At 49.7% G+C, this 24,309-nt stretch overlaps 2 protein-coding genes across 5 annotated transcripts in view; one reads left to right on the top strand and one right to left on the bottom strand.

Moving 5' to 3' along the window:
• The first annotated feature begins 1,752 nt into the window (after positions 1-1,752).
• Positions 1,753-8,009, top strand: Tmem37 (transmembrane protein 37). Its single transcript, XM_034513312.2, has 2 exons — positions 1,753-1,911; positions 7,194-8,009. Exons 1-2 carry the CDS (start codon positions 1,891-1,893, stop codon positions 7,806-7,808), a joined length of 636 nt encoding a protein of 211 aa, XP_034369203.1. The 5' UTR covers positions 1,753-1,890; the 3' UTR covers positions 7,809-8,009.
• Positions 8,010-12,007: 3,998 nt separating this feature from the next.
• The window catches only part of Sctr (secretin receptor), a 54,110-nt gene continuing 41,808 nt past the window's right edge, over positions 12,008-24,309 (bottom strand). For 2 of the 4 annotated variants that reach the window (XM_034513215.2, XM_076941037.1), the window contains 6 exons: positions 22,320-22,380; positions 21,653-21,722; positions 20,551-20,642; positions 19,539-19,665; positions 13,606-13,647; positions 12,008-12,437 (listed from right to left, as the gene is read on the bottom strand). In XM_034513215.2, the coding sequence (XP_034369106.1) occupies positions 12,273-12,437; positions 13,606-13,647; positions 19,539-19,665; positions 20,551-20,642; positions 21,653-21,722; positions 22,320-22,380 (557 nt within the window). In that variant the 3' untranslated portion in view covers positions 12,008-12,272. Of the gene's footprint in view, positions 12,444-13,605; positions 13,648-19,538; positions 19,666-20,550; positions 20,643-21,652; positions 21,723-22,319; positions 22,381-24,309 lie in introns of all 4 variants that reach the window. The other 2 variants (XM_034513214.2, XM_076941036.1) reach the window with 1 other exon arrangement.

The following is a 24,309-nucleotide window of genomic DNA, read 5'->3' as shown; positions in this document are numbered from 1 at the left end:
CATACACAATCTCAGAAGGCACGAGATCGGGACAGATTATGAAACCGGACAACTCTTTTTTTTTTTTTCCTCTTTTTGAGACAAGGTCTCATGTGGCCCAGACTAGCCTTAAACTTACCATGTAGTCAAAAGTGACTAAATTCTCATCCTCCCGACTCTACCTCCCAAGTGCCATATTTCAGGTGTCTCTAACATCACACTTCACTTCTGTAGTCCTGGGGGTGGAACGCAGAGCTCCATGCACGCTGGGCAGACCTGGGCTCTAAACAACAACTTCTGCAATCGCTCCTTCCGGTGCTCCCTGCAAGCATGGGCCAACGTCAGGTCCAGTGGAAAAGAGCAACCCAGGTTCCTCTAGAGACTAGAATAGCTGCTTGAAGGGACAGCCAGGCCCCCAGGTTGGGGGAGAGCTAGGTCCTCCTTCCACTGGAGTCCAGAACTTCAGTAAATGAATGTCTGGCTTCTAGAATTCTGGACTGGGGAGAAAGGAGGTGGCGCCATGGAGAGAAGGCCGGTGGGTGGAGAAAAGCCAAGTAGCTGGACCTGGCCAACTGCCTTTAGCCTTAGCTCAGGCCTCTAACCCAGAGCTAGCAGTACCAATGTCACACGGCAGGTCTCGGCTTGGTCCCACTATTCAGAAGTTCAGGGGAGGGGCCTAACAATGTGTGTTTGCACCAGCCAGCATCCTAGGTGGCCCTCCCTCAGAGTGGGAAAGCAAGGGAAGGCAAGGAGATATGTCCACACCCCATCTGCCTGCCCCAGGACTGGCTCTAGAGCCAATATAGGTTTTCTATGGAACCAGATGAACTGGGAATTAGAAAATGCATGTGTGGCGGTATCTTCCTGGTTTCCTTCATGGCTCCTTCCAGGGAGACATATCTTTACAACGTCCATAGGTAAACCAGAGAGCTGCCTGCTGGGCAGAATAAGCTAGATGATTTACTCCATCTAATCTATCCCTTAGTCAGCATCTTGTTTTATCTTAAGCAGGACCCCACCCACCTTCCTACCCAAGCTGGAGGAAGGAAGTAGGTAATATTAGCTGAAATTCTTGCCCTCACACCACACCTTCCATCCTTTTGGGAGTGGGAGTATTTTAGTATACCCGTCTATACCCCCCACCCCACCCTCATTTACTTATGCCGCTGGGAAAGGAACCTAGGGCTTTGTGCTTGGTACACTGAGCTCTTTGTCATCCCTCCTCCCCTCCTCCCTCCTTACCTTCTCTTCCTCCTCCTCTTCCTTCCCAACCCTCTCCTCCGTTCTCTCTGTGATTACAGGGTCTCACCCTGTATCCCAGGCTGCTCACATAAAACATTGGTCTTTAACTCAAGGCAATCCCTCTGTATCAGTCCTTCAAATGCTGGGATTACAGCAGTCTGCCACCACATTTGATCTAGTGTTTGCTGAGGGGATCAGGAGACAAGGACGCTGTCACATCCTCCTTAGAAGGTAAACTAAGACAAGTGATAGCCTCAGAAGGTTCTAGTCCACTCACATGTCACAAAAGCTTTTTAAGAGCACAGCCAATCACATATTATCTCACTTATTAACCAAGGCTCAACGATGTTAAACTAGCGGTCCAAGGTCACACAGCCGGTGTAGAAGCCAGAATCCTGGAGGGATCCCTTACTTTTTGTACCCAGGTGCTCCTTCCCGACTCTCGGCCTTTCAAACTTGGACTGGAACCAAATCTCCCAGCCCTCGAGGAATCTACATCCCTGGGACCCAGGGCGCTGCTGAGTCAGCGTAACCGGAGCAGCCCAGTGATCGCGAAGCCCCCGCCCCCCCGGCTTGCGCCCCGCCCCGATAGAGGGCCAGCCCTGTGGCCGAGCAGAACCGGAGAGAGACTGCTAGGCCAAGCGACAGCGCTGCCTCCCAGAGCGCAGCATGACGGCCATCGGCGCGCAGGTAGCCCGAGGGACCCGCGGGGCGCAGAGCCGGGGTACTGTCTACCATGGGGGAGGACTGGGAACCCTCAGTGACTGAAACCTTGGGTCAGGGTGACAATTCCCCAAGGTGCCCAGGTCTTGCTGGGACACCCTTCCCCCGGAAACTTCATCTGAGAGCGATCCGGGGGTACCTGCTCCCTCAATGCAGCTCGCTCTGCGCATACTTCTCGGCCTCTGAGCCCGGAGAGCACCAGAGGCCACCAAACTTTTCTGCGGGGTCACCAGTGAGTGACCTATCGGTTAGGCTTTTCTCGGGGGTCTTTGGGAATCTTTAAAAAATAGACGTCTAGAGTGGTGGACTGGCAGGGTGGACTTGGGAAGTGCCAGGCTTGGTTTATGTAACGGACGGAGGACGTTGCTCGCGAAGCCAGAACTTTCTGGGAGCGCGATTGCAAAGATCACCTTCCTCCGAAACGCGTTTGAGGAACTAGGTGGAACTGAGGTGGGAGTGAACTCGCTGGGGACCCGACACCCCAGGAAAAAGGTTCCCGGGACAGGAGCGGCCGGTTCTCCTAAAGTCTGGCTTCATTTGGAGCAATGCTTAGTGTTTGTGTTGGCTGAGAATCTCTGCATTCCTGCCCGCTTCAAAGGGCGGTCGGGAAGTGTCCACTACCCCGCGGGCCAGCTTCCTGCTCACCCAGGCATCCCGGTGGCTGGCTGTGCTCCAGGCTGTCCACGGTCCGGTCTTGCCCTGAGAAGTACAGAGGTCAGTTGACTCTGCCTTCAGGTGCTCAGGCTGTGATAATTTTAGGTAGTGTTCCGCTCATTAATTGTCATTATTTTTATCATTATCAGCACTGCTTGAGACAGACAGCAACAACAGTTCGCTGTTGCTCAGGATGCTCTTAGACTCTTGGGCTCAATTCACCCACCTTCCTTAGCCTCCCAGTAGCTGGCATTATAGGAATAGGCCACCTCTACAGCTCTACCCATTTTACAGAGAGATAACTGAGCCTCAAAAGTAACCTGGCCATAGTGGGTAGCCAAATGACAGGATGTGGACAAAGTCATGTTTTCCTGACTCTGAACCTCACTCACCCCAGCCACCCTTAAACCCTCTTATCCAGAACCCAGTTGCTAGGGTGTGGTAGGGACTCTCATTTGGTGACCTGTTTTTCTTTGTTCCTGGGCATATTCCAGACCATCTCCAGGGAGGGGCCTTGAGAAGAAGGTGCAGGAGGAAAGGAGGAATGAGCCAAGGTATAGGGGACACACCTAAAGGAGATGCTCAGAAACCAGTGTGGGTGTGGGAGGGGCTAAGCTAGGAGTTGCAAACTCCATAGGTAGGAGGCCCCCTTAGGGGGAGGGGGAGGATGGAGGGGAAAGAGGGGAGGAGGTGAAGAAAAACAAAGCAAGGAATAGGAAAATATGGGAAAGAGGAAAGAGACAGAGAAAGATGTGATGGGAGGGAGGGGAGGAGGGGGAACAGGAGGAGAAGAAAGAGGAGGGGAGGAGGAGATAGGCTGAGGAAGAGGCAGTAAAAGATGAAGGGGTGGGGGGAAGAGGAGGGAAGGAGGGTGTCACAAGCATATTTGCCCCAGGCTAAGCTGCTTGTGGACGTGAGAAAGATGAGCTACACCCAGCTGTCGCTGCAGGATACAGAGAACACTGGTCCCTACTCTGAGGGAAGCTTGACCACTGTCTTCATCCTCATGACAACCTTAGGTGCTAGGTTCAGTGGAGAGAAGGGGGACCAGTAATAAATGACAGGTAAAAACCGAGAACTGTTAGTGCAGGCCTGCCCAGTCCAGCTCCTTGAGAGGCTGGGGCAGGAAGATCGCAGGTTCAAGGCCTACCTGGGCTAGAGTGTTCATCAGACTGTCTCTGAAGAAAACATTTAAAAGGTGTGTGTGGCTAGGGTAGAGCACTTGCCTAGCACACAAGGGCCTATACTCAGAAGCAAGAATGGGCACAAGGCCTCCAGCATGCAACAGAGGTCGAGCTGAAACAGTTAGGCACAGGCTGCAGTAGAAACTTTACTGTGCTAAGGGATGGCGGCCTGACCCAGGCCTGGGCAGGGTACTCACTGAAGATTACAGGAGTGTGAGAAGTGACTGTGTGTACTTGGGGTGTTGTTGGTCCTGGGAAGCAGAGGCCCATACAACATGGAGTTGGGTTAGCCTCAAAAGCCCGGCAGAGTCAAAGCAACAGGTCAGTGAGAACCGTTTAGGGTCACGCAGGTTCAAAGAGGGGATGAGCAGTATTACCCTAGGAAGTCCTGTTTGAAGGGAGCCTCAGGCACAGAGATGAGAGGGACTGGCTGCCCGCTTCCCCTTTTCTGGCCCCTCCACTCAGCACCAGCCACTCAGCTGTGCCACTCTGCCTCCAGGAGAGGATTCCAGAGTCACTGGAAGTTGGTGGATGTGCCAGCAGTATGAGGTGAGGTACACAGGTTCAAGATGAAGATTGCAGTAGACATGATTGCTAGTGAGATGGACCACTCTCAAGAACTGAGAGCCAGCTGTGGGCCACACATTTTACACGTTGGGGCCGGGGGATGGAATACCCTGAAAGTGCCCTTTCACCTCAGCCTCTGTCTACCTTGTATTTTGAGACAGTGTCTCTCACTGGCCTAGAACTCAGCTAAGCTGGCAGACCAGCAATTCCTAGTGACCTGCCTGTCCCTAATGCTGAGACTACTAGCACCCACTACACCCAGGATTTATCATCATCATCATTATTATATGGGTTCTAGGGATGGAATCCAGGTCTTTGTGTTTGCAAGGCAGATATTTACTGATTACCCCTTTGATGTCAGGGTTTCTTCCTGGCCTGGGACTCACCAAGTAGTTGAGACTGGCTGACCAGTGAGCCCCTCCTCCTACCTCCCCTTCCCCAGTGCTGGGATTATGAGTGTGCACCAGCAAGCCCATCTTTGTTTATGGCACCCGGGGATTGAACTCAAGCCCTCGAGCTCACAATCACTTTCCAGACTGAGCTCCCTCATGAGCCTTTAGCCCTTGCAGTTTTACGAGTGGTCAGTGAGTTTTAATGAAGTTGCTTTAAGTCAAGAGAAGGATATGTGACACCAGATCTCTGTCACCTCTGTCTGTTCTCCGTGTGGCGTCTTAGCGCCTGGAGATTAAAGTCCAGCCTGGGTCTGGGACAGGCGGGGCTGAGGAAGGGACGGGGTGTGCTTGTTTTCCAGACAGTGTGAGGCTTAGGGTCAAAAGGTGTCTGAGCTGGCCTGTGTGTCTTGTGACTTGCTTTCTGCATCCTTGGCTGTCCCATCTTGTGACCATATTAGTCTCTAGGGATTTTATAACCTTGCCAGGTGCTTTCCTGTAGGGATCGCCAGCTTCCCTGGGCAGATGAGAAAGCACTCGCCCACTGGAGAGGTGGCTCCATTGGGAAGGTGCTTGCTTAGCTTGGGTGAAACCCTGGTTCCAAATGCTAGCACCAGATGAACAAGTGTGGTGGTACTACCCTGTCATCCCAGGAGGAAGAGGGTTAGAAGTTCAACATCACCTTGGGCTACGTAGTGAATCAAGACCAAGCTTGGATATCTAAAACTCCAGCTCAAAATTAAGGAGAAATGAAAAGAAGAGAAGTGTGTGTGTGTGTGTGTGTGTGTGAGAGAGACAGAGAGACACACACACAGAGACAGAGAGAGACAGAGACAGACAGACAGACAGACACACAGACACACAGACAGACAGAGATGGAGACAGACACACAGACACACAGACACACAGAAAGAGAGCGAGCATATGAGCACACACATGGAAGCCAGAGGTTGATGCCAGGGTGTCTTCATCTACTTAACTGTTTGAGACACGTCTCTCTCACTGAATCTGAAACTCACTGATTCAACCAGACTGGTCTATGAGCTCTAGAGACCCACCCATCTGCCCCAACCCCACCCAGCACTGGAGTTACAAACATGCATCACCACCACGTCTGGCTTTTTATGGGGGTGCTAGAGCCCTGAACTCAGGTCCTGTGCTTGCATGGCAGGTCTTTATTGACTCACTGTCTCTTCCCAGGCCTAGCAGACGGCCTCCCAACAGGCTGCCAGGAGCCAGGGTCCCTACCACATTTTAGCACTTGCCTCTGGAAATCTTTGTTTACAGCTTGCTTATGGTGCTCCCCAAAGTCCCCCTTCCTCACCCCCATCCCCATTTCCCAGCACCAACCAGTCCATGTTAGTTATCTGCTTTTCTTACCTCCCCAGCAGTGGTGTGATCTGTTTCAGAACCTTCTATGAAGCAAGTCATTTAACGTAGACTGGGTGGGAGGCTTAGACTATAAGGAGTTTAAAATGAAATTTGTGCTTCCCCCATGTTCTCTCTCAAGTGCCTACCAAGTGCACAGGCCTAACGCCATGACAAGTACTGGGAATACCCCAGTGTCTTGACATGTAGCCTTGCCCTCCTAGGGAGACACAGTGTCCAAGTAAGACAGTCAATAGCACTTTATTCCAGTATACCATCAGAATGGAGGAGAGGGCAGTGCAGGGCACCTGGTAAGAAGAGCAGAGGAGGACCCACTGGCCTGGCTGGATGGCAAAAGCCTCTATGACAAGCATGAGAACAGAGGTGGCGTCATTCCTGGGGGCTGGTGGTGGTGGTGGTGGGGAGCTTCCCAGGAGATTTGAGAGAGGATGGAACTATATTAATCAGACTGCCATGGTGTGTGTGTGTGTGTGTGTGTGTGTGTGTGTGTGTGTGTGTGTAGAAATCAGAAGCCAACCTGAACTGTTGCTATTTAGGCACCAACTTCTCTCCCTCTCCCTGTCCAGTTCCAGGTCCCTCTCCTCTTCCTCATTCCCCTCCCCCCTCCCTCTCCCTGACCTGGCCTAGCCTGGTCTGGAGCTCATTAAAGTCCCTAGTTCATCCTGAGCTAGGCTGGATGGCCAGCAAACCCCAGGGATCTGACTGTGTCTGCCTTCCCAGGACTGGGATTCCATGCATTTACTATGTAAAGCAAGCCCTTTACCATCAAGGCCAGCTCCCCAGCTCCAGTTTGGGCTTTGCATTCTGGGTAAAGATCCTGAGCTGAAGAACAGTAAGGGATTAGTAACAGCTGGCCAGGCTCCAGTAGAAGAGGGGGGGGACAGGTAGAAAAGGAATGCCCCCTCCCCAGGGAAGGTGGGTCTAATGGGAAGCTGGGGAGGGCCCGTTCAATCTTTCCCATGGTAGCAGAGCAGAAAGCAGGGCTGGAGGAAGTGGGATTGCATGCCCGTTTCCCCTGGTGTCGAAGGCCGTTGCCAACTCACTGTTTCCCTGTCCTGTCTTCCAGGCCCACAAGCTGCTGGGCCCTAAGAGGCCCCACCGGGCTTTCTTTGAGTCCTTCATCCGGACACTCATCATCGTGTGCACGGCCCTAGCTGTGGTCCTTTCTTCAGTCTCCATCTGCGATGGCCACTGGCTCCTAGAGGAGACCCGTCTCTTTGGGCTCTGGTACTTCTGCACCGTCAGCAACCACAGTGAACCTCACTGTCTGAGAGACCTGAGCCAGGCCCATGTGCCGGGGCTGGCTGTAGGCATGGGCCTAGCACGCAGTGTGGCCGCCATGGCTGTGGTGGCCGCCATCTTTGGCTTGGAGCTGCTCATTGTGTCCCAGGTGTGTGAGGATGTCCGCTCACGGCGCAAGTGGGCCATCGGTTCCTACCTCCTCCTGGTCGCCTTCATCCTCTCCTCTGGGGGTCTCCTCACCTTTATCATCCTCCTCAAGAATCAGATCACCCTCCTGGGCTTCACCTTGATGTTCTGGTGTGAATTCACTGCCTCCTTCCTCTTCTTCCTCAATGCCACCAGTGGCCTTCACATCAACAGCCTCACTCGGCCCTGGGACCCTCCAGCAGGGACCCTGGCTTACAGAAAGCAAGGCCATGACGGGACTTCTCTGATATAGGACCTCTGGCTGAGATTGAATGGGACAACCGGTGACCTTGACGCTGCCTCTTAGGCACTAGAAATGCCCTGGGAGTCTCTTCAGCTGACTTCCAGGGCAAAGGTCAGAAGAGTGCCTCAGTACCACAGCGCAGTGCGCCGGATGGGTTAGCCGAGCTATTAAAATGTCAATTCTAAAATAAGAAGAATATCCTAAAATGTCTTCCTCGGGTGTTTTCTTCCCTGACTGGAATAGGGTTTGAAAGAGACCAGAAGTCAGTTCCAGGCTGGCTGCCCAGCTACGTAGGGCTCAAACTGTTTCATTGATTGCTCTGGGACGTGGGCTGGAGAGGTCCTGAGACTCTTTTTAAATGGTGTGTGTGTGTGTGTGTGTGTGTGTGTGTGTGTGTGTGTGTGTGCTATTTGTGTATGTGGGGTGCAAGTGTGTACATGTCTTCACATGTATATGGGTTTATGTATGTGTGGATGTACATACAAGTACATATCGAGCTCTCACATTGATATCTGGACTCATCCTCAATTGATTTTCTACATTTATTTATTTATTTATTTATTCATTTTATGTATATGAGTGCCCTATCTATCTATCTATCTATCTACCTACCTACCTACCTACCTACCAGAAGAAGGTATCAGATCACACTATAGATGGTTATGAGCCACCACCATGTAGTTGCTGGGGATTGAACTCAGGACAGTACTCTTATCCACTAAGTCATCCCTCTAGCCCCTGCTTTTCTACCTTATTCACTGAGGCAGGGTCTCTCAGTCAAACCCAGAGCTCACCCATAAGGCTAGTCTCATGAACTAGCTTGCTCTAGACATGCCCTGACTCTGCCTCCAAGGCCTAGAAATACAGGTGAGTCACCATGCCCATCTAACATTTATGTGGGTTCTAAGGATGCTTGCATGGCAAGTGATTCAACCACAGATCAATCTTCCAGCCAAGCCCCTGGGACTCTTGAGGCTTCTAAGAGTGGCTCAGTCCTCCACCTAAAGGACCAGTCAGCGCCTGGGACCTTCTCCTGTCAGCTCCAGAGGACTTTGCACACATTTTCTTGGCTTTATCAGAAAGTCTTGTAGACAGTAGCTTTCAATCTATTAACTTAAAGACCCCTCCCCTGTCCTTTGGGTGGACCGACAAGCTCTAGAACACCACCGTTTCTAGGATCTGTTTTCTCTCTGGGCTTAGTTTGAAGTCTTCCTTGAACAACTAACCCTGCTTAGGTGATTTCTAACACAGTCGTTCCTGAGGCCAGTTTAGACGTAGGACTGTTTGTGAGACTGTCAGTTGTGAAGTTCTGGTGGCCTCGGGTCTTTTTCTGGTCCTGGAACACATTTCAAAGAGCACATGCTTTTGAGGCTGAACTCCACAGCAGGCCGGCGAGGAGACAAACAGATACTGTGTAATAATTAACAGCTTGCAGGGGGTAGGTGGAGGTGAAAGGGGTCAGGAACCAGTGGAGATTTCCATACTCTCCAAAAGAACTGCCCCTCCTCTCATGTGTGTGTGTCTGTGCGTATGTGTGTGTGTTGCATGTGTGTGCATGTGTGCACATGTATGCAGGTACATGTGTGTGTGCCAGTGTATGGAGGCCAGAGGACAGCCTTGAGTGTGTTGTTTCTCAGATACGTTCTACTTGTTTTTCAGTCTTTGTGTGTGGATGTGGGCGCGCACATGTGCAGCACAGGTGGAGTTTAGAGGTCAATATTCTCATTCAGTCTCCTCCTTCCATCTTGTTCAAGACAAAGTCTCTGCTGCAGATGCCAAGATAGCCCACCAGTGAGCTCCCAAGGATTTCCCACCTCTCTCTTTTCACCCCGAGGGCACTGGGATTACTGATGTGGTCACAACTGCACCCAGCTTTACATGGGTGCTGGGAATCCCACCTCGGGCGGTCAGACAAGTGCAGCGAGTACTTTTACCCACTGAGTCATCTGCCTGCATCTGCCTGGCCCCATTTTGTTTTTTGAGATGGTCTGTCTCTGGTCTAGCATTTGCCAAGTAGTCTAGACTGGCTGACCAGAGTTCCCAGGTTTCCATCTCTCCAGAGCTGGAATTGCAAGCATATGCCACCATGCCCAGCTTTAAAAAAAAAAAAAAAAAAAAAAAAAAAAAAAAAAAAAAAAAAAAAAAGACATTGGTTCTGCAGATTGAACTTCAGTCCTGTGCTTGCAAGATCAAGCAGCTGAGCTGGCTCCTGAGGCCTCAGATCTGAACTTCTGCTCATTCTGTTGCCTCATTTCCAGTTTTTTTTCCCACCCAGAAACAGGTGAAATGTATTCTTTTATGTTTTATATGATCCCTTTCCTCGTCTTATTATAAAGGCCTCTTTCTAGGCTAGATGTGTGTGTGTGTGTGTGTGTGTGTGTGTGTGTGTGTGTGTCTGTGTGTATACCTGTGGGTTTTTTTTTTCTGCTGGCACTCAAACCCAGGGCCTTATACATGCTAATCAAATTGACCCCTGAGGCCCCATTTTATTTTGAGACAAGGTATTGCCCAGGCTGGTCTCTTTTTTGTGGGCTTAAGTGGTCCTACTGCCTCAGGTTCCCCAAGTATCATCTAATATGATTTTTGTACATGTATACATACATATTCATGTGTGTACACATATGTGTGTGTGAGGGCAAACATATATTGGAGCTTAAAAATCAACCTCAGACTGTATACCTTGTTTCTGCGGCAGTGTCCCTCACTGGCCTAGAACTCACCAAGTGTGCTTCCCTGGATGAGCAGAGAGCTCTAGGGACCTCCGGCCCCTGCCTACCCATCACTGAGATTGTAAACCTGTACAGTCACGCCAGGCTTTCGCATAAGTTCCAGGGACTGAACTCGTTCTTATCCACATTACCCACTGAGCCGTCCCTCTAGCCCCTTCTACGATGATTTGAAACATCTTTATTTTACTTATTGTTGTGTATCATGTGCATGGGTAGGTACATATCATGTGCACCTGTAGGGGTTGGAGAACAACTCTCTGCAGCTGGTTCTTTCTTTCTGCCTTTACATGGCTTCCAGGGAGCCAACCGAGGTAGCCATGTTTGCTCAGCCAGTGCTTTTACTGGCTGAGCCACCTCTGTAGCCCCAGGTTTTCAGAGTCTCCCAGTGCTGAAGCTGAACCACCACCAACATGGACGTTGGACTGGTTTTTCACAGTGGTAAGGATCACTCATATTCAAGGCCCTGGGAACCTGGGCAGGCACTCTCCAACTGAGCCATATTGTCACCTCCACCTGAGGAGTTTGTGTAGGCTGTCTGGTTTTTACCAAAATCAGAGTTCATCAACTATTCAGTCTGGGTCTCAGCCTGGGAAGGGGGTCCCGAAGCAGCCTGCAGTGTGCAAATGGGAGACCGTGTCTCCACTTCTGTTTGGGTTTCCCTGTTAGGTTTTATTTTGGAAGAAGATTCAGATATTTCGTCCTCGTTAATCCTCTCATGGAGTGAAGGAGTGCAAACACTTGGGCATGGAAAGCCAGAATTATGGCAGCTTAAAGCTCAGGGAGACGGACCTTTGTCCTCTGTTTGAGAGTTGGGAAATCACCACCTGCCTTGAAACCCAGATATTTAAAGTAAGAAGACTGTGAACTAGGACGAGAGTCGCTCAGTTCACAGAGTGCTTGCCCATTGTGAATGAAGCCGTGCATCTGACTGCCAGGATCACACAAACCAGGTGTGCACACACTTTTAGCACCTAGAATATGAAGGCAGGAGAATTGTAAGTTCAAGGCCATCTCCAGCTACCTAGGGAATAGCAGACCAGCCTGGGCTACAGGAGCCACTGTCGCAAAGCAACAAGACTTCCATAGTCTGGCTAAGCCTTAGGCCTTTGAGCTGTCTCCCACCCACTGAGAGAGAGAGCACAGCATGGCTTACTTTCTTATGCACTTACTCTCCATGGAGTCTCTTACCATTAGGTTACATTACGTAATGAAAGTAGGTCAGATGCCCCGTGTCTTTATCAACTTCATCCAGCCTTTGTCCTGAAGGCTTGGTGAGAGAGCTATAGGACAGATGAGCCACAGTGGGGGACAGACACATCTGTCTGAGGCCAAGGGTCTTGATTCCTCATAATTTTTGGGCTTCTAAGCTTGCCCTTTAAAGCGAGCTGGGATATGGAGGCAGGGAAGTGCCCTCCTCCTGCCGGGGGGAGTTGGAAAATGCTGTAGAACACAGTCCCTCTCCTGGTAGTAAAAGACTGATACACAGACTAAGGCTTTTCTGGATGTCATTTTATTTTCCTGCCCCTTCCAGAGCTGCTGAATTGCTCTTCTTAGAAGAACAAGAAAGACCAAATCACAGGCCTGTTTCCTGCTCCATGATGGCCAGTCTCCCCTTGCTTGGTCTCCAAAAAAGCTCAGACCTGAGGGACAGGCCTGTTCAGCCACTCAGCACAAAATGGCTGTCAGGTAGATGTCCGTCCTACCAAACATCCAACCCTTCCTCCTCTGGTGCCTTGCTGCAGCCTCAGATGACACTGGATCCAGGGATGTTCCGGCTCTGCTCAGAGGTGCCAGCCTTGGTGCTGTGGGTGGGGCCATTGGTGGCATTGCTGAAGGAGTTGGTGAAGGCCACAGGGCGCAGCAGGAACTCTTGGAGGTGCCATTGGCGCCATTTTTTCTGAATTTCCAGCTGCACCTGCCCAAGACCACCATCAGCTGCAGCAATTGCTTGGGAGGGACGGCCAGGCCTGTGCCTGGAATCCGACTCACTGGCTGGTCCAGCCTCTCCGGTTCTACAGTGTTCCCTTGCCTAAAGGATTCTGAATGACCATTTCCTGTCCCCTGTGTAGAAAGTACTGAAGGCCCCTTATAACCTGAGCACTTATATCAGTCTTTAACTTTTTAAAAAATATATGCTTTACTGTATTTTTTTTTTTTTTTTTAGAGAGAGGAGAAAGGGAGAGAGAGAATGGGTGAGCCAGAGAACAGATGCACACCATGGTATTCTTGTGAGGTCAGAGGACATCTTCTCCTTCTGCCACGTCAGTTCCAGGAATTGAACTTGTCAGTCTCAGGGCAATTGCTCTCACCCACTGAACCCTACCTGATCTGTACCTGCCATCCTTCAACACTGTGTCCCTCAGAAAAGGAGTGAGATTTGTCCCACAAACGACAGCATCAACCTGCATCCCCATCAAACCCTTCACCCTAGCTCAGAATCTGTCTGGATTTGAGTACTTTCTCTGCAGCCATGTTCTCAACGGCCCCAGTAGAACACTCGAACCAACCTCTGACTTCAGGTATGATGTTTGATTTTTGGGAAACATCTGAGGTCATTCCCATTCAAGTGTGTGAACCAGACAGATTGGCCAGGAGTCACAGAGACACTTGGCTTGCGTGCAGTAACTTACTTAGCCAGGGCCAATGTCTGAAGTTTCATATCCCGAAACTGAAGCCTCCGAGCAAGGCTGAGGTGGTTTTGAGTGACCCACTTTACCCATGGGAAGACCGTGCTCCAGGTGGACCAGGACACACACACCAAGCAGACATCAGAGCTGTCAGGAGCTTGGGTTCTGGCGGGTGGGGGAAGGGGAGCTGGGCTCATCTGGGTTGGATGAGCTTGAGCACAGAGAAGAAGCACTGAGAGAGCTTAGCGAGGACCACTTCACCAACCTCAGCCCAGAATCTAGTTCTGCAGAGTCTATCCTGGGGATATTGCCCAGGATGTGATTTAACATCCCCCCCCCCAGGTGACTCTGCCAAGCAAGCAGACCTGCCCTGAGCCTGTCCCATCCCTCTCCACTGCTCTCTCCAGGGAGCTTTTGCATTGGAATCCCATGATTCCCCAGGACACTCACCTCACCATTGAGGAAGCAGTAAAGGACAGCTACCACCAGCCCCTGCCAGAAGGAACTGGGTTAGTTCATAGGCAAAGTTGCCAGACTTAGCTCACCCCTCCCTGCCTGAGTGTGCCTCAAGCTCTTGAGAGAGCATGCCTGTCTGTGAGCATACACACAGATACATTCCCCCCTTTCTCACACACTCTTTAGCCTTGGAGAATTCCCTACTTTGGGCCCACGGTGCCCTGATATGCCTGTCTTGTTGAACACAAACCAGGAGTCATCATTTTTACCTATTGACCCTGAGGCCTGGGCCATGGCCTCTAACACTTGTCAGAGGTGACAGGGAAGAGCTTCTGACTGAAGGGATGATTCAGATCCCTTGTATGGTAGACAGGGCCACCTGGGATAGTAGAAGAGGAGGCCTCTGATGTATTCCTGCCCACCCCCCATTCCACTGTAAGGGGCACAGTCACCCTGTGGGAGATTCTGAGCTCACAAGACACATGACCAATTCCTACTGAGGAACGGGTGTGTGGTAAGAGCGTGTGTTAGCGACCAGGGGCAGCTCTGTGGTCCAGGCTATGTGTCTCCTGATTTGGAGGGGTCGAGTCTTCCTGGATCTTCTCTCAGTGCTCCTGTTTTCCCAGATGAAGTTCTGAGGGTTTTAGCATGCATCTGGGCCATGTTATGAAGACATCTGCAATGTCTTCAGAGCCGTGGTGATGTGTGATGGCTTGCTGTCAACTTGACGGGTCTGGGATCACCTAGGAGGAAATCTCTGACTGTCCTAAGAGGATTTTCTAGGTGGGAAGATGCTTCCCAAATGCAGGGTGGCGCTGTTGTATCCAGTGTGCGTGTTGGGGCGGCGGGCGGGGTGTGTGTGTGTGTGTGTGTGTGAGCACCAGCATCTCTGCGGCATCCTGAGGGAGAGGACAGACACATACAATGGCAACAGCTGCCTCGGGTCACAGCTGCCTCGGGTCCTGCTGCCAAGGTCTCTCCACCATCATGGACTGCACCCTAGACGTGTGATGTGTGATACCCTCCTTTCCTTACATCGCTCTTGCCAGAGTGTTTCCTGGAAACAATCCAATCCAAGTAACTAACCAAGGAGACTCTGCCCTCTTCCTCCCCTAGAGCACCTCAACATCCTGCCCTCCTCACAGTCTGGACCTCCACCCCCCCCCAATCTTCCTGCCCCAGAGGCTTTCATCCACAACTTAAAACTTTGGCCTGCCAGGCCTCTCTTCCCTAGTCCCCCGAGGAACTGCCTTTAGCTACTTACCTAGTTGAAGGACCCCAAATGGCAATGAACCTGCCCTTCCAGAGTGGGCTTAATATGAACGAGTACTCAAGAATATTGGCTTTGGCCAGGTGGTGGTGGTGCATGCATTTAATCACAGCACTTGGGAGGCAGAGGCAGGCGGATTTCTGAGTTCGAGGCCAGCCTGGTCTACAGAGTGAGTTCCAGGACAGCCAAGGCCCTGTCTCGAAAAACCAAAAATCAATGCCAGTCATTATCCTCAACTTGGTTTCCCCATGCTTTTCTGAGACAGGATTTCTCATTGAACCAGTGACTTCCTGAATGGGCTAGCCAGGCTGGCTAAGGAGGTCCGTGGATGTACCTGCCTTCATCCCCTCACTACTGGGGTTACTGGCACCCCACCTCAGCGTTCTACATGAATGCTGTGCTTCTGGCTCAGGTCCTCATGCTTGTGCGGTGAGCGATCTCCCCAGGCTGGTTTTGAAGGGGGCAGGACTTGAACCCACGGCCTCAGACATGCCAAGTCCACAATCTACCATTGAGATCCAAAGCCAGAACAATACTGGCGAGTTTGTTGTTGTTGTTTTGTTGTAGGTGTGTGGTTTTTTTCTTAAAGACTTATTTTTATTTATGCATATCAGTGTACGTGTGTGTATGCTACAGTGTTCAGGTGTCTGGGGAAGCCAAAAGAGAACATTGGATTCCCTAGAGCTGTTACAGGTTATTGTGAGCCACCTGATGGAACTGCTGAGAATCAAACTCAGGTCCTTGTAAGAGCAGCAAGAACTCTTGGGCACCAAGCCATCTTTCCATCCGTGGGCCACATTGATTTTGTTGTTGTTTTTTTCGTTTTGTTTTGTTTTTGAGACAGGCTCTTGCTACATTGTCTAGGATGGTTAATGAATACAAGTTCATTTGCTCTTCTCTTTGGTATATGGTAGAAACTTTGATATACTTATATATGAATACACATATATATATACATATTTCCTGTGTGTGTTTATATAATAAGAATGCGCCGGGCGGTGGTGGCGCACGCCTTTAATCCCAGCACTTGGGAGGCAGAGGCAGGTGGATCTCTGAGTTCGAGGCCAGCCTGGTCTACAGAGTGAGTTCCAGGACAGCCAGGGCTACACAGAGAAACCCTGTCTCTAAAAACAAAAAAAAAAAAAAAAAAAAAAAAAAAAGAATGCACACACACTTTTGGGGACAGAATATCATCAAGCATTTCATAGCCACTGGCTGGCTTGGAATTTTTAGTGTAGCCAAGGCTAGCCTACACTACAAGGCTAGCCTGCCTCTGCCTCCCAAGGGCTGGGACTGCATGTGTGGACCACATGTTTTTAATAATCTTTTTATTTATAAGAAAGTCCATGGGACTTTAGAAGAGCATTCTTGTTTTTTCATTGTTTTTCAGTCTCATGTCCCCACATCTGGGGACAGCAAGTCCCTGTCTATATGGAGAGGCAGCTTTGGGCCCTCCAAGCTCTCTGAATGCTCACTACCCACTTTAGTGGTCAAGTCAAATCCTTCCAACAGCTTGGACCAGGCCTCAAATTCCAGCGTCCGTGGATGGATCATAGTGAACACATTGTTACATACACAATAGGACCAGGGTGCTGGCAGGGTCAGGGAAGCTTCTCAGAGGAGGGTACAAGGCACAGCCTGTGGTCAGGTCTGAAATAGGAGAGAGATCTGACTCCCTGTGTTCCCAGCGAGGCATTTTCTCTGGAACCCAGAGCAGTGGCAGTAGTCTGCCCTGAGCAGAATCAGAGGCATGAAGGGAGAGTGCAGCCTACGCTGAGACAGCCCCGCTGGGTGGGCTCCACTACAGTCTTGCTCCGGGTGGGAATACTTGCAAGGAAAACTTAGTGGGAAAAATGTCCTCAAGCCCTAAAGCATGCTCGCAAGGCTTCTTGGACAATGAGCTTACCTTCATTGTTTTGTGTGTATGTGTGTGTGTGTGTGTGTGTGTGTGTGTGTCAGCCTGCCTGCCTGCCTGCCTTCCCTACTCTGTGTGTATGTGTGTGTGTAAACACGTACATGCACAGGTTGTACTTAGGGATGGAACCTAGGGTCTCGAGCATGCAAGGAAAATGCTCTTACTAGTGAGCCATATGGCAAATACATCAGCTTTCATCTAATGGATACTGTTAGTCTTAAACAAACTGTTCTTGCTTTGGCTTCTGGAAAGCTCTAAACCCAGGCTGACCTCAGACTTGTTATGTAGTGAAAGATGACCTTGACTCCCTCCCCGTCTCCTCCTCCCAAGTGCTTGGGTTACAAAACACTGGTTTATATTCTCTCCCCCCCCACACACACTGATAAGTCATCTCCATATTTTTTCTCTGTCTGTTGTTTCTGAAATTGACTTCATGTTATTTTTGGAAGGAAATGGTTACAAGCAAATAAATAAGTAACAATGAGAGGCTCCAGACTCCAGCTAAGATTTCTTCTCCCCATCTTGTTGTTGCTTTAACAGTCACAGCACTTTGGTAGAGTAGAGATGGGTGACCTCCCCCACCTCCTGTCAGATGATTCTGGTTAAACCCCAATAGCCCGGGGCTGAGAAGCCGGCTCAGGCTCTGCAGGTAAAGTGCTTGCTTTGCAAGCGCAAGGCCCTGAGTTCCATCCCAGAACCCATCTAAAATATTCAGGGTGTGATGGCACACTAGGGAGACAGAGACTGGCAGGTTCCTGAGGCCAGTATGGTCTAGCCTACTTGGCAAGTTCCAGCCTACAGAGAGAGCCTGTCTAGAAAACAAAACAGAACAAAACAGAACTAAGGTGGAAAACACCTGAGAAATGTCCCCTGCACACTCATTTGTGCATACACACACACACACACACACACACATACAAACATACACACACCACACACACATACAAACATATACACGCCATACACACCATATACACACACACTACAAATACACCATGTTGGGAGCTGACTTTTAGCAGAAAATGGCTATCAGCTTTGCAGCCATCTTGAGCCATATACCCTGACAAGAGACTTGGATTACAATAGCCTACAACAGCTGAGCACACTCTGATAACATCTTGTTTTAGATACTCAGGATTTTCCTTGGGTGTGTGAGATTAAAGGTGTGTAACTTAAGAGTGTGACTTAGAGATCAGATTTAGAGACAAGACCTAAGGGCATGATTAAAGGTGTGACCAAAAGGCATGGCTTAGAAGTGAGACATATAAAAGGCAGAAGCAGACAGAAGAAATTATTGAGTACAAGATTCAGTACAACTAGGAACTAGGAGGAGTACAACTAGGAACTAGGGACTAGGAACTCAAGACTTGGGACTTGGACTAGGAAGAGAGGCTGAAGAATAAACGGGATTGAAACACACTCTGTCTGGTCTCCATTCTTGGAGTCTGTCCTCACTCTCTCTCTTGCTGCACCCCGACCCACGGACCGGAGCGGCAGCTTGGGCCAGGATACAGTGGCCGCCAAGCGTGGAGTAGAGAGGGCCTCAACATTTTTGGCGCCCAACGTGGGGCAGCCTAGGCCCCAACATTTTTGGTGCCTGAACAGGTACTAATGTGGTTCTCAACAATACCACACACACATACAAACATACACCACACACACCATATACACACACACACTACACATACACACACACTACACGTACACCTCACACACATATACACACCACAATACACTCACATACGCACTACATACACACAGCATACAAACCACACACATATACACACACACTACACATACACACACATTTAGACTCACACAGATCACACACAAACACTCATACACATGCTACATACATAGCACACACATACCCATATACACTCACATACACATACATATACACATACCACACATATATTCACACCTATATACCACACACACACACACACACTCCTGCGGTCCACCCCTGTTTCCTGCTTCGTAAGGGTGACTGGAGTCCAGCTTGAGCCCCTTTAACCGATTTGAAGTAACATACTGATGTTGGGAGTTTCCCATTTCTCAGCTTTATGCATTTCCTCTTGACTTCCCAGTAAGAAAAGGAGGTTCATCTGCCTGCCTGTGACTTTAGGCGGCATGTGCCTCATTGTGGTTGTGAGTGTGTTGCCTGCTATGGTTGCATAACACCGTGTACGGCATGCTTCTTTCTCCCAGGAGTCAGCCTCTCCCAAATCACTTGGCATCATAAGGTTCTCTCTCTGTGGCCCTTGGGTCATCACTGTGTGAGACTAACTTTCAGGCTTGCTGATTCTGAAGCCTCATTTCTCTGCAAGAAAATTGAACATTCTCTCTCTCTCTCTCTCTCTCTCTCTCTCTCTCTCTCTGTGTGTGTGTGTGTGTGTGTGTGTGTGTGTGTGTGTGTGTACACATCTATGTAGATAAACTCATGTGCTTAGATGTGGAGGTCTCAGGTGTCTTTTGACTTTTTGTTTGATACAGAGTCTCTCATTGGCCTCAATCATCTCCAAGTAGGCTAGGCTAGCTCACTAGTGATCTCCAGCAATCCCTTTGTCTCTTCCTCCTGTCTCATCACCACTGGGATTACAGGCATGCCCTCCATGCAGGCTTTCTTGGGATCCAGGGATGGAACTCAGGTTCCTATGCTCACAGTGTAGCACTGCACTGAGTGAGTCATTGCTCCTGTCCTGAGGAGTCCTCTTTTCAGTCACAGTTCCCAAGACATACCTGGAAGGATCCCAGGGCCAACTCAAAGAACAGCTGGACCTCCATGGCATCCTCTGGGGAGAAGGCGAAGACAATGTAGTGGATGCCGAAGAGGGGGATCAGCAGGAGGGTGGACTTGGCCAGGCGCCTGGGGACAGAGGGACATGCTGCCACTCCTGATCTGCCTCAACTCATCTAGGGCCTGACTGCCTTAAGTTTGGCTGCCATGTTTCCAGACATTTTTTTCCATTTGGGTTTTTTTTTTCCTGGATCTATCTGTCTTTCATCTGTCTGTCTATCCCTATCTGTCATTTATTTGTGTACCTATCAGCTATTGATCTATCATTTATCAATCATCTTCACATGCGCCTGCTTATCTGTCAATCACTTGTTTATCCACACCTCTGTGTTTTGTCTTTAAAAGTTCATATTCATATCCGTCATCCATCTATATAGTTATCTATCTACCCACTGGTCTATGATCTGTGAATTTCACAGTACTAGGTGCTGAGCCTTGGCTCTCACTCATGCTGGGCAAACATTCTGTGTAGAGCAACATCTCTAACTTTGAAAAATCTCTTAAGCCCCAGAGTGCTGGTCATGTGGTAAGACAATGCTCACCAGACTTCTGACAAAGCCTCAGTGCTTCGCCCACCCCTGTCAGTAACATATAAATAAAACTGTATTAGCATATAAATCAGATAGATCCCTGTCGGGTCGCTGCTGTGCTTAACAAACAATGCCTTGGCCTTTCTAGTCCAAGTCATCCCAACACCTCTTACCCACTTCCTCCCCATCCCAGCCCTGATGGTCAGATCTCTCTGCTTGTGGGTTTCCTGTCTGATTTCATAGTTGCTCTCTGCACAGTGCCTGAGGATTCATACTCAGGCCTAGTTCCACCCGCCGGCCCTTGTCACACCACAGCTATTTCCCCGGCCTGTCTTCACACTCAGCACTTGTGGAAGGAACAGCAGGCTCTCCAGGTAGCTGCTTGCTGACTGCCAGAGCACGCCAGCCTCTTTGCTCTACTTACTTATAATGGTTTGTTTCATTTCCTCTTGTTTCTTGAGTTCTAAGTTTTCTCATCAGGATTCTTAGAATGTTTATGAAGAAGATGAAATTGATCTGCAAAGCAAAAGGCAGAGGTCAGGCCGAAGGTGTTTTGGTTTCCTGAGTCCCCTGTCAGGGTCCTGACCCCTAGAGCTGGGGACAGCAAAGACACCACGGCTAGAATGGCAAATCACAGCTGTTCTTCCTGCACTCAGAGTCCCAGTGACATAAATAAATCTAGACTCCATGGCTGGGAGCTACGTGCACTGCTGTCCCGGGTTCATGACTCACAGATCTACGCAACCGCCAGACAGATCACTCATTCTTGAGCTTGGAAGCCCGTGTGAATCCTGATGAAAGCAGGCTTGCCTGAGCCGTGGGGTCCACTCTTATTTATTTGTTTATTTATTTTTAAGCTCTATTATGATATTTGTGTTGACGCTCATGCATTTGTACACAGGCACGCATGCACACACATGCCCGTGGCAGTCAAAGGCTAGCTTCTCTCTTCTACTGCGGGTTCTGGTGCTGGAGCTCAAGTGGTCAGTGTGCACAGAAGGGCTTTTTTCTCATGGACTTCGTGCCAGCCCACCCTCTCCTCTTTGATACAGCATATCACAATGGAGCTCAGACAAGCCTCCGACTCTAAATCCTCCTGCTTCAGTCTCCTGAGTGCCAAAACTACCTTGTCATACTTGGAATGAATTTGCTTTCTGTTTGTTATTATTGTCGCTGCTGTTTTTGTTGTTGTTGTTGGGTTTGGGGTTTTTCTTGGGGGAGTACTTTGAAGGGTTTTGTTTGTTTGCTTATTTATGCAAATGTATGAGCTCTAGGTCCTGTGAGAGACTCAAAAACTGAGGTGAATGCCTTCTGATAGGCCTCACCGACTCCCTCCTGACATTCTTTAGGGAACAGCCTGCTGACCGCTGACCTCTGACCTCTGACCTCTGACCTCTGTGATCCTAAAGTTTCTACCTCCTGGCCTTTGCTGGGAACTCAAGCTCCAGGCTTTCCAACCCTCTGGGTTACTCACTGCTTCTGAGTTTCCCTACTTGTCCTCAGCTCAGCAGAGGACAGCCACTCACCAGGATGGACAGAATCACGGGCCCTCGAATGACCCACCAGATGGAAGCGTTGGAGTTGATGTCCCAGCATCTATGGAAGAGAGTGCTTGGCATCATTAGGAGTGGGGAACTAGGCTGACTGTCAGACATGTTCCCTGGTGTAACCCTTGAAAGGAGGAGAGTTCTCATGCCCTCAGGCATCACGGCAGTGTGCCCACCATTAAGATCTGGAGCCGGAGAGATGGCTCGGTGGTTAAGAACACATACTGTTCTTGCAAAGTTCCTGAGTTCAGTTCCCAGCACCCATGTAGGACCGATCACAACCACCTGTAACTACAGATCCAGGGGATTTAATACCCTCTTCAGCTTCCATGGGCATCTGTACTCTTATGTACATACTCTATATGTATAAACATAATTTTAAAAAACTTAATCTTAAAAATATGTCTCTCCTATATCCAGCTAATGCAGTGCTGGAATCAAACACTGAATTTCACGCGTGCTGGGCTAGCATTCTGCCTCTTGATCCAGCAATTCCTAGCTGCAGAGGCAGCGGCTACAGAGGCTGACGGTGGGATGCTGTGCTGTGTTCCTGTTACTACTTGCCCTCCTCCTCCTCCTCTTCCTCCTCCTCCTCCTCTTCCTCCTTCTCCTCTTCTCCCTCCTCCTCTTCCTCCTCCCAGCTTACCCAGTGTTTTCTAGAAAGTGTCTGGTGATAGCCCACGAAGCAACAAAAATGCCTGGAGAACCTGAAGATCAAAACAAAGAGAGGCACAGTATGATGCTCAATGATGACTGTCAGCTTGACAGGATTTAGAATGACTGAACACACGAGGCTCTTGGTGTGTCTTCAAGGGACTGTCTAGGTTAGGTACGCTGAGGTAGGAATACCCACCCCAAACATGGGTAGCATTGTCCCAAGAGCTGGGTCCTGGACTGAATAAAAGGAGAGTGAGTTGAGCCCCAGCATCCATCTCTCTGCTTTCTGACTGTGGATGCCATGTGAGCAGCTGCCTCGGTTCCCAGTGCATGCCTTCCCCACCATCATGGACTGTATGCTCTCAAACCGTGAGCCAAAACAAGCAGTTTCTTGAGTTGCTTCTGTCAGGGAATTTTGTCACAGCAAAGGAACAAACAACTCATTCTTCAACACAGGCACAGTGAACAGACATTTATCCCTGGCCAGGTACTAAGCAGAGGACAAGACTCAATTGCTGTGAAACCCTGTTTACCATCTTGTAGCATGTGTGCAGCCTCGTGCTTCCAAGACTCTGTAATGCTGTAAGCACTGCAATGGCGTCAGCTGGAACCTATAGGGATAATCCCCTTGTGCACCATGTAAAGGTTGTCTTTCTAGTATCCAAATGCTGATTTCTGTACCAGCAAAGAGTTGGGTACAGGATGGACTTTGGTATTGGTATTTTTATGAAGCGTCGCTTGTCTCAGTGTTTTATAAACGTTCTTCTCCATTACCTTCCTATTGGTCAATAAGGAGCTGGTCATCCAATTAGCTGGGCAGAAGAAAATAAGGTGGGACTTCTGGTTCGAGTGGTGGAGGTGTCCCAGGGAGGAGAGAAGGGGAGAGAAGAGGAGCGGTGGGGGTGGGGTGGGGGGGGCAAAGGAGGACCATGAGGGAGGAAGAGAAGAGGTGGCCAAGAGGCAGAAGGTACAGGAGGAGTTGAGAAAAGCAGATCACCAGAGGATTTGCCATGAGGACACACATGGAGCAGAGCAAGCCAGGGTGAGACTCAAACTACAAACAGCATGGAGCGGTGGCGAGGAGGTAGATAGCTCAGAGGGGTAGGATAGCCCAGAACCTGCCTAGCTCAGGCTTATAGCTTGATTCTGTGTCGACTATTTGGGTGCTAGAAAGAGAACCAACCCATAGGCTTCATCCTTAAACTACATCCTACAGGAACCTGAATGCCGCTTGGAGTTAGGATATCCCACGAGACTAGGCCATCTTCCTGAAGACTTCTGAAAGGGAACAAAGGCACATAGATGCCATATGGGGAGGCCCTAGTTTAAAATGGGCGATGCCTGGCAGAGTCAGGTAGATAGAGGATCCAGGGCCAGTGGAAAAACCATTAACTTTATTGAAGTACTGACTTGTACAAACCTTGTCCATTGGTGTGGGAGATGGGTCAGTAGGTGCGAATGCTTTCTGGGCAGTCATGAGCTGTCTGAGTAACCAGAAGCCACATAAAAAGCAAATATAACAGGCCTACACCATCAGGTCTGGTCTCCCTCTTTTCTTTGCTTTAATTTTTCTCTGAGACTGGGTCTCATGTAGTCCAGGTTGGCCTGGAACTCAATAAGTAACTGAGGATGACTTTGAACTCCCGATTTTCCTGCCTCTGCTTTTGAGTGCTGGGCTGACAGGTGTATACCATCATGCTGGGTGCTACAGACTGAACCTGGGACTTGATGTGTGCCAGGCAAGCACTCTAATATACACATATATTTTAAGAGATGAGGTTTCATTGTCCAGTGGCCTCAAACTCCTAGACTCCAGTCATGTTCCTGCCTCAGCTTCACAGGTAGCTGAGGCCCCATGCTTGCCTCGGCTTCTTTACTTTTTCACTGTGGCTCATGCAATGGTTCTAAAAAGGTGTGCTGGTCTATACAATGGATGAGGAGAGGCCAGGCACACAGGCGACAGCAAGTCTCCACCTCAC

The sequence above is a fragment of the Arvicanthis niloticus genome, chromosome 10 (assembly GCF_011762505.2).
Source record: "Arvicanthis niloticus isolate mArvNil1 chromosome 10, mArvNil1.pat.X, whole genome shotgun sequence".
NCBI lineage: Eukaryota > Metazoa > Chordata > Mammalia > Rodentia > Muridae > Arvicanthis > Arvicanthis niloticus.
This window is presented reverse-complemented; position numbering and strand designations above follow the sequence as displayed.